Source organism: Amphiprion ocellaris, chromosome 18, assembly GCF_022539595.1.
Source record: "Amphiprion ocellaris isolate individual 3 ecotype Okinawa chromosome 18, ASM2253959v1, whole genome shotgun sequence".
Lineage (NCBI taxonomy): Eukaryota > Metazoa > Chordata > Actinopteri > Pomacentridae > Amphiprion > Amphiprion ocellaris.
The window spans coordinates 22,708,396-22,722,720 of NC_072783.1; the positions used below are offsets into that span (position 1 = coordinate 22,708,396).

Sequence of the window (14,325 nt, forward strand, 5' to 3'; positions counted from 1 at the left end):
GGAAATAGCTGGCCTCACCAACTTCACATCTTTTGCCTATCTTGCCTCTTTGCTGTTCATTCACTGTCAGCACAGAAAAAAATCACAGCTCGCCACTGATTACATCACCTTGGTTGTCAAACAAAACTGCTATATAAAACTATCACACCACACATATTTCTTGTAAAACTGCAGCTGTAGCTCCGCATTTACTTGTGGTGACACATTTACAGAATCTTATGTGTTCCATTGACACAGGCAGATTGCAGGTTTGGAGGCTTGTAGGAAAAAGAGCTATACATGTCTGCAAGCAATCAACAATTTAAACCCTCACTACAGTCTGTACATAGTGTGAGCAAGCCATGCAGTGGAGGAATGTACTGTATGTTTAAGGTGATTCAGACAGACTTCCAGGCAGCTGCATTGTCCTCAATTCCTCCGGGAAATACTGCTCAGCCTGACAAACACAAGCTGACCTGTGACCTCAGCAGGCTGAAGAGAGACGGGGAAGACACGAAAGAGCTGTTTATGCACACAAGAACTGACACACTTTGGACCACACAAAACAGACTATGGAGGAGAAGAAATTCTTGTGAATAGATAAGTCTCTTTCACCTGCAGTGAGTCAGATAGATTTTTAATGTTTGGAAATCCATTTATCTGCTGTTCTCCCCTTGGAGGAGGGAAGAAAAAGATACAAATATCTGCCCACCATATCCTCTGAAGCACAATAATTAACATGCTTTAGCTTATTTGTTTAAGGTCAAAACAAAGAAGTAAAAATGTCACTGTAAAGATACCAGGCCATCAATGGGGAGTCAAAAATCTATCCTGCCGAGAAACAGTCCTGCACACCCCATAATCCTCAATTACTATGAAAGAGAGTACTTCTTTTTTTGTGAACCCATGATAGCCATTTCCTCATCTCAGTCTTAATGCCAAGCTAAGCTCTAAGCCAGCTCATGCTAAGTATTTAATGGATAGATTTACAGGTAGTATCAATGATCTCATCCAATTTCAATTTTCAGCAAGATATTCAATGAGCATAAACCCAAATGCCACTAAAGAGACCTGACAAGATAATCAAAATTGCAGTAGACAGGTTGTTTTTCAACTTTTATTTTGCAAGTTGTTATCACATTTTGTAGAATAATGAGCAATGCCCTCCTATTCAGTGGCATTTAAAATATGATTAAGTATTTAAGAATGTGCTAAAAAGTTTTACATGGCTCTTTATCAACAATATTTTTTGACATTGTTGGCTTAAACTGTGCTCATTTTTGACAGTTTTTTTTTTTCAGAATCAAAATCAGAAATACTTCATTGATTCCCGAGTGGGAATTGCTTAATTGCTTTTTTGAATGTTCTCCTAACTTTAGACTCATTTCTGCTTAATCAAGTGGGAAATTAGGTGTTAGGAACGTCTAGTTTCAGCACTGCAAAAGAATGCCCAATGCTAACCCTGGATCAATGGAACAGGCAGCATGTGTGCAACCACCCGTGAGTCGGCTCTATTTTCTTAAAGGCTGAGCAAAGCCTGAAACCCAAAAATAAGTCAAATACAACAGTACAGTTGAGACGCACTTCCTGTACAGCAGAGAAAGCAGCTCATTCACCAATTTTTTTTCTAAACAAAGATAAACTCTCAAGTTAATTGTAGGCAGAATTTCAATTTAGAAATCTTAAAATCTACAAATGTTTGTGGCTGCCTGATGGTAAATATCCGTGATTGACATCATAATCTACGATAACATTTGAGATTTCTTTGTACGGAGCACTGCACTGCTTTTACAAGTGTGAAGTTCAGTTAAATTGAGGGGTCTCATTAATTTCATTTTTCGGTTACGTCTTACTGACCAGATTCTTAATCTCTGTCAAAACAACTCAACAGGCCTGAGTCTGCTGAAAGTAGCACTGTAGCTCCCCACTTCTCCCTCCAGATTCTCCGAGTTCCACACAACTTGAGACTCTGACCTGTCATGCTGGTAGACAGATTAACACCTGCGTGATCAAAACCAATATGGGAGAGGGGACTTTGTGGTTGGCAAAGTGTTGGGGGATGGCTCTGAGGGTGGAAAGTATGAGGTGTGTGTTCTCGCTGGAGGGGAAATGACAAAAGCCAAGATGATGAGTGGGTGCTACTACTGTTGACATTCCACAGGAATTTTCCACCGTCAAGACGTTTTACTGTGCTCTCCTGCAGACAGCAGCAGACAGCGCGCACGACAGCACAAAATCCTGCATTAACCAAACGCGTGTATAATCCAGTCTGGAACAGCTCTGATTAAATACCCTGCATTTGTTCAACTGACAAATTAGATCGTGCTGAGAATTGTAATCAATATCACAGTAACTGGACTGAATGACTGATCTCCCGATGCCATTTAAGGCACGACTAGGAGCTGGCAAGCACAGCCCTGGATCTAACCCATTCCTAAAGCCTGGTAATTGTGAACTCGTCCATCAACGTCATTGCAGTCCCATGTGGCTGCCAAAACAACACCAATCCTGTGAGGGTGATGAGAAGCTAACGTGCAACCTGGCTTGCAGAATGAAAATAATTTCCTCGTGCAGTGCCAAAGAAAAGTTGGTGGAAGATTTAGGAGTTGAGGGCTCAAGTCTGTGGCCCAATTTGAACAAATTTTGTGTGTTTTAGTGCTTGTTTACGTGCAGTAATAAACAGTGTGTGGGCATTAATGGCTGGAGGTTTCTGCAGTACATATTTTGATGTTGCAAAAAGGTAAGATGCTGATGTTAATACATACTGTTGGATTTATGTTAACTTTAAATACAGTGAAGGTACTTTGATTTTTTTGCAACCTATATGCATAGACTGCATCTTTTGAGAGTCTTAGTCGAACCGTTTTCCTTAATTTCACCCACAGGTCTCTTCAATTAATATTATTATTATGATATTGTCTAAAAAAATAAGCTTAAGGCTAATTTTTCTGTCTCATTTGCTTTGTTTTCACACTATGAGGCAGCAGATTATATTATGATTTTTTTTTATTGTCCCTTATTAATCCCACAAGGTGAAATTCTGATTTTCGCATAGCCCCCAATTGGGGGGGTCAGAACGCAGGGTCAGTCATGGTATGGTGCCCCTGGAGCAGGAAGGGTTAAGGGCCTTGCTCAAGGGCCCGGCAGTGGCCGCATCGGAGTTTGAACCTCTGGCCTTCGGATCAGTAGTCCAGAGACTTAACCGTTGTGTCACCACTAAATAAATTGACTAAATAAGTCTGAAGTGATGGTTTTACAGGTAGTCTGACCATAGAAAACCACCTAATCTCTAAAAGTCTGAAGCTGAAACCAGCAAAGGTTTTGGCTATTTTACCTCACATTTTTTCTTACGCTATTTTCAACACAATTTTTTAGCATTTTGCCTTTTTTGAATAAAGACAGTTTAAGATAGACAGGAAAGGGTGGAGTTTAGATATGGAGTGACATGCAGCAAATCACCCTAAGTTGGAGTCAAACCAAGCATACTGTGTCAAAGACTATCGTCCTTATACACTCATCCAGATAACCTATAAGGACTTCCATATATTTTTGATAGCTGCAGTACAGATAGACAGGAAGTGTGGAGAAGAAAAGATGTAAACCATGCAACTATGGTCTGCTCTGCTGGGAGGTGAACTGTGTTGTGTGGCAGCAGCATGTCATCACCATTTTTGCGTTCATTGAGCGGTGGCAGACTCTGCGTGGGCTGCAGCGACAGCTCCTCCATCTCATGGGTCACCGCCTCGCTCTGGGGACTGGGTACCAGTAGATTTGACATCCCACAATCCCCCTCTGCTCCTAGCTGCCCCTGGGAAGCCTGGGGCTCCATCGTGCCTCAGGAGGGGATTGGGGTTGAGGCAAGCAAAAGGAGTATGGGTCCCTTTATGTTACGTCTCCCTGCTACCTGTGTGGATACAAGGAATATAAGAAGAGAGAATGATGAGTTAGAGGGAAATTAACTACAGCTTTAATTCTTAACAGGATGAATGCATCACTCAGTGATATTTTGTGGGCTCCTCAGAAACACCAGTAATTCAGAATAATCATCATCATCCTGTTGGTATGACTACTTCACCCAACTGGTGAAATGCTAAGGGTGGCATTTCAGTTCAGCCATCTGGAAGAGCTCAGTCCCAGCCCAAATTATTCATTAAACAAGCCGGGTTGGCTATTATACTGAATAATCACTTCAAACCGCTGCTCTGGAGAAACAACGCCAGTTTGTGCATGAAAGTTCTCTCTGTTCAGACAGGCTTCATAATCTGTAGTATAACGTCACTGTGGCGGTTTCAAACAGAGGGAACGGAAACATTTCGGGGAGCAAAACAAACAGTTTAGTATCCATGGCTTCCCAACAGTCTGAACATGTATGCTATTTAACACTCTGCAGCAGCACCCACATCTATCCATTCCAGGACCTACGCACACTTTACTAACCATACTGATCTGATGCTTTTGGCTAAGAACAACTGTGCTCACACGGCTGCCTTTATTTCTGCCCGTAGGCCCTTTAAGTGTTAAAGGCAATAAATGACTGTGGGAGACTACATAACTATAGGATATGTAACAGATGTCTCTCTGGAGAATTCTAAAACTGGACTTGAAATCAGTTTTCATCAATAATTCTCTGTTCTTGCAGCAGTCTACCACATCATTCCCCTCGTGTACTGTGCCATTTATGTTTCTTCATCAAGAGCATATTTGGCCTCACCAATCCGACATCAAGCATTAACATGGGAGTTGATACTCATTCACTTGGGATTTAATCTGAATCAGTCTATGTTGAATTTGGCCACCACTACAAAACTTCCCCCAACTCTTGAAAACTTGGCTTTCAAACCAACATCGCTATCTGGCCCCTTAATGATGATTAAGCATCACTAAAACACCATGGTACAGATATAATTTGGGCCTTGATGTTCAACCTCAGTGGTTTTCTGTGACAGAACTGCAGCAACGTATCTCCTTCTTTAGACATTTAACCACACTGCTCTGTTGAATGTTTCCTCCAAATTACAATCTGACGCTTTCTATGGTGTGAGGTCTTTTTCTATGAGTTTTTGGGGGCCATGTCAAAAACCAGACTATACATGCTATGAATTTGTCATCTATCTGAGGTTGTATTTCAGTCAAAGCAGGAGGTTGTTGCTGTTAATGAAACTGTACTTTGGATTTTGCTCCAGGAAATGTTCTTTCCTGCAGTTTCTCCAGCAGAAAAGGTTTGGAGGTAAAACTGATGTAGAATCACAAGCAACATTTAATTCCTGTCTTAAGTACATGGCCCTTATTGCACAATAACATCCAATTTACAAAAAAAGTCCCATTTTAAAGAGTTTAATTTGAATGAATGAACCGGTTTTACCTAGGCGTCCAAGTGATGTTGACACTGAAAATGCGTAAATATTTTAAATCAACACAAGGCTTTAAAAAATTTCTCTAAAGTACATCAAATCACTGTGACAAATATTTTTCTTCTCTATCACTACATAATTGCTGCATCATGACATCACTTGTTTTGGCTCCAGTCATTTATCAGCAGCAGTCAGTGCTACAGTTTTTGCAAATAGCGGCTGCAGCAAAGTCTGGCTTGGTGCAGAGTGAAAGCTTCCAAAGACCCAAAGCTTTCAAAAGTATGGTAACACTTAAGCAAAAACATAGCTAGTACACTGTGCTAAATTTTGGTGGCATACCACAACAGCACTAGCACAATGCACAGAAAACACATGCTATTCTGGAAGTTGCATCAAGAGAAAAGATGTCTGTTCAATAGTGGGCAGAGCATATTAATATGCTTTGACCTTGAAACTGATAATGCTCAAAATCTAAAAAAAAACAAGCAAACAAAAAAAAATATATCTTACCTGTAGTAACAGAAGACAGCAAGGGACAGAGGGAAGAGATGTCTGGGTTAGTTGCTGTTAAGAGTCACGCTAAGCCATTGAGTTGAACCTGGCAGAAAGCAGAAAGGGACAATCGTAAATATACAAGTGCAGAAATGTATTAAAATCCAACCAACTTAAGGTGTTGACCAAAGAGGGATTTCTGTTGTTTTAGGTGACTTCAGTGATACAGGGAAACCGTATTAGATGTTTCTACACCTTATATCTAATTACAACGCGACACTCTCTGTCTCTGTCATTGTCAGATTTTATGTTTTTAAAATTCGCTCCCCTAGCAGTCTTTTCTGTCTTTGTCCAGTCATGCTGGCAGTTGCTAGTCTATCTTACCCTCTTGGTCATGAATGAAGAACCTTTGTTGCTGGAAATGTAGAACACATTTATAAAGAAAAATAAGCAGCAAGTGAAAGCACAAAAAAGCCTGCCAGTGCAATTTCAGTTGACAGTTGATTGTCCTACGAATAACTGGAATTCTCAATTACTGTATTTCTGTGTATTTTCTGCCTCTATTAGTCTTAAATTAGTTTTATTAGTGTACTTGAGTGGCATCTTTTTGCTGCACATCCAACAACTAAACCCAAAATGTGCCCACATTGGTGCTGTTCGGTTTGGCTGCATAACTAAATCCATGACGTCGATGTCAGTAGATGCCCATTGTAATAAAATCAGTTAAATATTAGAAGTTAAGCACTTTAATATAAACAGCTGGTGCCATTAAACCACAGCAGAATAAGGTGGTGCAAACATTGGAAATCAATGTGGAAATAGTGATAGAAACATGACATTTCTGTTAGTTTCATTCAGCAGTTTTTAGACAGGGGAATGGAAACGATTTTATTGGCTATGCAAAATGATCATGGTCGGCTAAAAATAATTCCGATCGGGCAATTATGCAAAAACTGTGCCAGGCCTGAAAAGGACAGAGTCTTAGTATATTTTCTTATGTGGCACCAATACAAAGACAGACTGCCAGGGGAGTAGGTTTAAAAAGGTAAAACAATGGAAAGAGAATCCACATTTAGGGAGCAACTACTTGAACCTGAAGAGCTATCAGACTTACAAAATGAAAGTCCATTAAAAAATAATGAAATGAAAACACACACAATCACACACACACACACAGTGCAGACAGTTGCAGACAGCGATGCTGCTTGAATAGGTGTGTTTGAAGATAAGTAGTAGAGAATAAAGCAGATGATAATTACCACTTAAATGTGCTTGAATGAAACTAGCCGGCATTTAAAGCTGCATCAGGGTTTGAAAATTGATGCTCATAGGTTGCACAGAAAAAGCTGCAATGGAAATGGATAATCTCTACGGAGACAACAGAGACTGTTGCTGTCGTGTAACATCATACTGCGGTCTGAGGGAGAGACTAAGAATAAGAATCAATCAACAGAAGCTTTCCAGCCTCTTCAAGACATGTGCTTAGTATACAAAGCAGATAACTTGATTAGAGTTAGGCTGATGTATCAATTTACTGACGCTCTGGGCAGATAATAGTCTTGTTCCACAAATCCCATATTTCCCAGATATGTTGGTTCATGAAGGGTCCTCCCTGACCACAGAACCAAATATGAATTTGGCAATTCTTGTTTGAAACAGAATGCATGAGTCAAACGATCACAAACTATCATGAAAATATATTTGATTAACAATCGTACTGGCTCTCGAGTACCTCTGTCACACAAAAAAGAACAATATGATAGATAGATAATCTTTCAAGCGAGTCAAAGGCAGGAGAGAAAGACAGGGCAATATTCTACTGGACAGAGTGCGGATACATGTTCGGGGGCAAAGTTAAAAGGACGCATGAGGGCAGGCCGTGAACAAGTTAGTGCAAGAAAGGGGGCAATGAAAGAGAGAGGAAGGAACAAACAACTGTCACGGCTGACAAGGCGTCGTGGGATAAACACCGGTGCTGCCCCTGCAGGATCAAAGAGCAGATCCAGATGGCAGCCGCTGCATGTTGCTCTGCCCTCAACTGTTCATTTAATGGCACGGGGCAACAAGTACCATGTGTTTCATCAAAGGGTAGTACACACACATGCACACACTTCCAGAATCAACAGTAGGCTAAACAGTAGAGAGTGAACTGTTGCTACATGTGTAATATAGGTTTACTTCCTGCAGGTTTCGACAATAAATGACCAGTCACCTCTACAAAAAGGTTTGAGTGACTAACTATGTCACATGACCAGTCAGAGGACTGCCGTATTGTTCTGCTACTGGGTGTGTTTGGTATTTTGAAACCAGGCACATTCAGGGTCATTACAGTTGCCCACATTTATGTCAATCATCAGTACCTTAACGTGCAACCACACACATGGGTTTCCCTGCCATACTATAAGATATACGTGCAATATTTTCCCGCAGCGCCTGAGCCGAATGAAAAGTAAAACTCTGTTGAGAGTTCTCATCTTTGCTGTTCTGGAGAGGAATGATCCGTACTGATCTGAATAAAAGCAGAGGATGTCATTAGTGTTGTGCATCAACGACAGAAAACAGCACATTCATTGAGTGCGTTCATAGTTTTGGTAAGGAGACTTGTTTGAGATTTGGCAGGAGGACAATGTCCTACTGCCTACTGTGGAAAACAAGCATTAAGTTAAATCTGTGTTCCCACCAGTGTGACACTGGGTCAAGTTGGTTTTAACCTGGTGTACACCTGCAACTAGTTCTACACTGAGAACTGAAGAAATGTTTGGTTTCACTTTCCATTTCTTTCAGGTAGGATGAGCGGTACCCACGAGAGGACACTGATGTAGTTCACAGTAACGGCGAGCCAAGTCAGACTAGCAGGTCAATTTCAATTTGTTAGTTTTAACTATCAAACCATAGAGTATTACCACATTAGTCCAAGTTGGCATGGCTTACACTTAAACCCAGCATATTTTAAAAGCAAAAATTGCTGTTATGTGGTAATAATCAGTAGCTGAACATAGATGGGTAGGAAGAGCTTCTATTGCTAAACAGATTTTAAAAAACAAAAACAAAACAGAAATCACATCTAACGTCGAGCTTCCTCTTGTGAAGCATACATTTGAGTAAAAAGGGAGCACATGTTCAGAAATTGTTTTTCAATAGACACGTTGCAAGTCTAATTTGTAGCTTTTATGCTGCTAGGCCAGCAAGTGTTTTCTGTCCATCTACAGTGAGTCATGCAGAGTTTTTCAGCAATCAAAATGTTGGTATTGCCCAGTCTAACATCACTCGTCCAGTGAAGGATTCTTAGACATGTTTTACTTTCATGAAGAAAATAAATTTCTGACAGACAGGGAGAAAATCAGCTGTCACAGATGATGAGCTCAAACAGACAATCTGAAAATGCCAACACGCCACCTCCACACGCAGCGCCTAAACGCTCCAGAAACCCAGGGAAATCCCTGACAGATATTACCCATGCCTCCCCTGTCAGCACATACTTGTCTTCTGGTCTTCTCAACATGTCATTATAACAAATGAAAGGAGAAATTCATCACCATAGCCCTCCAGCGGAATACTAATCTTGAAACATAATGATGGTATGAGGTATCAGTGTCACACAGACAATGAACATTGGAGTGTTTGGGGTTCTGCCATGGAAAGATGGCACGACTAGCTTATCGTATTGGTCAGAATTGCAAAGTCACTAAAATTAGTGACATGCACATGGAACAAGGAGCCTGTAAGGACATTAAAAGTCCAACTAGAAGACCAAACAAACCTACTGAGAAAAGGAAATTTTGTACTGCTGGAACAATGCACCTTCATTCTTGTTAGGACCACAGGATCCATCGCTGTATAACCTCTTTCAGGGAATAAAAAGCACCTACTCAACTGTAAGTACATTTGAGTAGCCCTGCAAAACTGCTGGTGAGGCTTGACACAGAATGGTTAAACTTGGAGACAATAACAACAAGCACCACTTTTTTCTGCACTTGTGATGTCCTTTTTGAGGAGCAATTTGTCACACAGGCAAACACAACATATGGCAGCACAGCAACCATTTCCAATCCTTCTATTATTCAATTTTGCTGTGTCCACTAAATATCTGTCTTTTTTTTTGACCCATTCAGGATTAATATCCTGGGCAAAGCTGTCACAAAATTTTTACATATTTAAGATTACATCATTGTCAATGTCTTGTGTGTGGTGGACCTCACACTGCAATGAAAACATAGAAGCTGAAAGGGCCAATTAGGCGGCCGTTCCTGTTATCATTCGCCTGTCCTGAGTTCCTGCAGTGGAAAGGCGCCTAAAGCCACCCGCAGATCCCGCACTCTCACTTAAAGAGCTAAAAATACATCCTCCTTAGGAGACTTCTAATTGAGATGTTTTACTTAAAGAACACTAACACTGCCATTACCAACAGATTTCAATTTGATGGTGGTTTAGAGCTACTTCTCCACATTACCAATGCTGATTATAGAGCTCAGTGCAATCAATATAGAGCAGATAAAGCCAAATTACCAAGGGCGTATTCTAAGATAAACTGAAACCAAACAGTGGCTTCAGCTTTTGTCCAAGTTGCGATATCTGCTGAAAGTGAAGACCAGAGGTCAACCAGGTAATAATTTCAGTCAACATTTTTTGCAGACCGGTGACAGTTTTTGGGTGTGCCTGCTGCCTTAGGTGGTTCTTTCTCTGACAGTCTTATGAAGCCCTAGATACATGCAGCACATGTGAGAGGATTTATGATAAGTCACTGGGAACATCTTGCTGATTGTTCTCAGAATAATGGGACTGAATAAGAATTATATCAACTTCCAAATGTGGAAAGTAATATATAGAATGTGAAACATTTAAATATTCAAAGACAAGTCAGATTTCAACAAAACAATTTGAGAAAGTACAAATTGTTACAACTGCAGACGTCTGTTTCCACAACAGCAACAAAACTGTCTGCAATCTGAAAAGAGGTCGTGGGTCAAGTTTACTACAAATAGGCCTAGCTGTGAGGAATTCCAGTGATAAAGTTCCCACAAGTACTCACATATAGACACACACTTAACGGACAGCATGAGATAACTGCAGCCTCCGTCTAAGAGCTTACAAACTATGAAGAGTCACGTCTGGTTTCTGTTAATGGTCATAAAACACATCGCTAATACTTGTCTCTGAAAGATAATTAAGAAATGTGATCAAATGCAGTCAGTTGCGTAAAAAAAGTGCCTTACAACAAAAGTCAGTGAGTAACATGCCTCTTTCAAAAACTAGATACACTATCATTTCAATGACTGAGCATCTTCAGACAAAATTGACACAGGCTACTTGGCAATACTTGAAACACTGAAAATAACAATGTAATACAAAGCATGACGATGTATTCATGGAAGACGTACATTTTGTAAAACAGTGGTGTCTTGTAATCCCATGTGGGATGAGCCTGATATCTGGTATGACACAGCAATAAAAAAATTAAACAAAGATTTTGCCTAGTGGGCTCATGAAATATTATATATGTTGAAAGAAATCAGCTTAGAATTGGAACACAGCTCAAGTCACCATGTGAGGTATGCTAAAGAAATGTGGCATACTCATGCAAAACACACACAGCATGAGAACCACTCTGTGCCAAACTACCATTTGAGTCTGCAGTTTTCTGGGCTCTAAATAGACCACGTCTTGTCCAACAAAAACGTCTGCCTTTATCCACAGATAAGACAGAAATGATGTCATCACTGTGGCTCATTCACTTGAGTCAGTGTTCTGCTCTGTTCCCACAAACACACATGTGCTGTAGCTTCCTTCCTTTCCTGCCTTTGGGGACTTTGATGAAAACATCCTCAAAAAAAAACCTGGACAAAGCAATTTGACAAACAATAAAAATGTGGATACAATAGGTCTGAATGATCTGGGGAAAATATGTAACTGCAATTTTTAGACAGATACTATACTTGTATTTGTGATATATAATAAAAAAAAGTCACTTCAGATTAATATTCACTGTGTAATAGATTTAAAACATGATGGAGCATTTCTACATTTTATTAAACATATGACTGTCACTGAAAAAGGACTTGACAGTTTAAACCCTGGCTCAGACATGTTTCATAATGTAAATTCTGAAATACAGCCTTTGCAGTTTGCATTGCTTCAAATCATGATTTGTGATCTATTACTCGTTCTGTCCAGTATGAACCATTACAGCAGCTATAGAGGCAAACTTTAACTGCAACTCAGCAGTCTACATCTTACACAATTACTGTGAGGAGGATAAACCTTCCCAAATTAAATGCACACAAAGACCAAGTGCTATTAAATGCAAACACATCTGCCTACATGATGATATTTGGTTTCATTTCACTTTAATTCGCTGCTGGGAGAGACATGGAAACCCTAGTCTAAAGTGAGCTAAGCAGGCAATGTTCCTGCAAACTAATACTCCACTGGGAGGTTGAAATAGCCAAATCACACAGGGATACAAAGCATACAGCGCTGGGATAATTACTTTCCCATGCATAATGTTTAAGTTAACGTGAATAATTGACACATCTCAGTGACAGACTGGATAGAGCTGTCTGTGAAACCACCACGTCCTGTCTGTCTGTATGAGTCACACACACCGCGACCTGTTTGGATTTGCTGCAGCACTGCCTCACTTTCCTCGTTTCAGACGAAGGCAATGAGACAACATCATCGTGTTTGTGCAAGCGAGAGGGGCCTCATTAACATAGCATCCGTGGTTAGTATTACTTGAGTAACTGAGGCTGCCAGCTCACTGTGATACTGTGTCATGCCCTGAAATTCAGAGCTCCCGAGTAAAGGGCTGAGATAACCACACAGTGCACAAACACCATACTCACAACTTCACAACTGGCTAGTTTGAACGGCAGGAATACATTTTAATAACGCTGAGAGACATGGCTGTCCGTTACACCACAGCTAGTGTTATCGCAGAGGTGGAGGCGGGTGGGTGTGGGATAAGCTAATGTTGGCTAGCTACTTTAAATCTGACAGGTGAGTGAGTTGCAGTCAGTGTCGACCATTAAAGATGGTGAAGCCTGCCCATGATTATCGTTCTTTTTTTTAAAACAGAAAACATATTTCAAGCTAAATTGCTGTCACATACTCGCTGCCCATGCTCTCTTGTTAAATCTCACCGAGCCTCGTCTGCTGTCTCAGTCTGCATATCACGAACGCTCCTCGACAACAACCTCCTCACATTCTCTCTAGTTAGCTCGCTTTAGCTAAGACAGGCTAACATGCTAAAAACAAGACAGCGCCGCCCCGGCTCCGTGCTCTTACCGAATAGCGAAGACTTGAAACCCGGTTCCACTCGAGCTGCGGCTCACAGCGACGTGTCCTTTAGCGTCAACGGAATCTTCTGAAGTATTTGGGGTTTTTCCCGTCTAGCATAGAGATTGAAGTTTATTTCGCGGAGGAAAATGGCTGCGACTGGTCTGGGTTCGGATGCAGAGTGACGTAATGACGCTGTCGGTTAGGAAGTGCAGGGGGGAGTGTCTGTCCTCCTCACCGGTCAGCACACAAGAACCAGTTCAACTGGACCAGGGTTTACTGCTGCCATACACTCATCAACACCTGCATGGAAACATACCTGAAAACACATGCTCTCCAAGAACCACGCGCTGTTTTTTTTAAATCTCATATGTAAAATGGTGGAGTTACATAACTTGATACAGTGAAGCTCATAGACATCCACTGCGACTCTAAACTCCGTATTTCTTTCTTATCTTCATTTATATATCACATTTACAATTACAGGCTCTGAGCTAAATGCTTTCCAATGCTGAAATGAGATTAACGTTACAAATTTACCTGATTAACTTAAATATTAGGGTTCAGGTCCAACAATATTATATATATGATAAAAATGCGAGGACTAATGCCAATATTAAGGTTACGACCCTGCAAAGTTCTTTGTTAGATAAGTTTACTTGATTGATTTAAATATTAGGGTCCAGGTCCTACAATATTATATATAATAAAAAATGTCAGTGTTAACACCCTACAATATATTTTATATGGCTACACCTGATTAATTCTAATACCTGTGTTAAGAACCAACAATGTTATTTTTATATTAATTTACCAGACTGATCCAAATGTTAGGATCAAGACCCTACAGTATTGTATATTATATCTAATTGCTTGGCTTACTGAAAAATTGAGGCTAATACCCTGAAAAATTACACATGGAAAACATAGGCAAACATACTGTTGACAGTGGGGATGAAAAAGTTACATAGTCTTGTGTACAAAAAAACATGGAATTACATTTTTCTGCAGTATATACTATGACGTACTTGGAGTAGAGCAAGGCAAAAAAAATCACATCAAAAGAAAAATATATTACATAATGTACATTTTTAGCATGTTGTAAACCAGGAAATCATGCATGTATATGCTACCATTCCATTTTTCTAACTTTGTGTGTTCTTTCTCCTCTAGTTTGTGTTTTATCTGCAGGTATCTTTGTTCTTTGGAGTGTTGTTGGGTTGCTGGG

The 14,325-nt window shown here is 40.3% G+C and overlaps 1 protein-coding gene across 4 annotated transcripts in view; it reads right to left on the minus strand.

The window, feature by feature from the left end:
- Positions 1-13,306, minus strand: part of mrtfba (myocardin related transcription factor Ba) — a 29,881-nt gene extending 16,575 nt beyond the window's left edge. For 2 of the 4 annotated variants that reach the window (XM_035947085.2, XM_023267870.3), the window contains exons 1-3: positions 13,107-13,303; positions 5,841-5,928; positions 3,646-3,883 (exon numbers count right to left, since the gene is read on the minus strand). In XM_035947085.2, coding sequence (XP_035802978.2) covers positions 3,646-3,808 — 163 coding nt within the window. In that variant the 5' untranslated portion in view covers positions 3,809-3,883; positions 5,841-5,928; positions 13,107-13,303. Of the gene's footprint in view, positions 1-3,645; positions 3,884-5,840; positions 5,929-13,106 lie in introns of all 4 variants that reach the window. The other 2 variants (XM_055004625.1, XM_035947083.2) reach the window with 2 other exon arrangements.
- Positions 13,307-14,325: the final 1,019 nt, after the last annotated feature.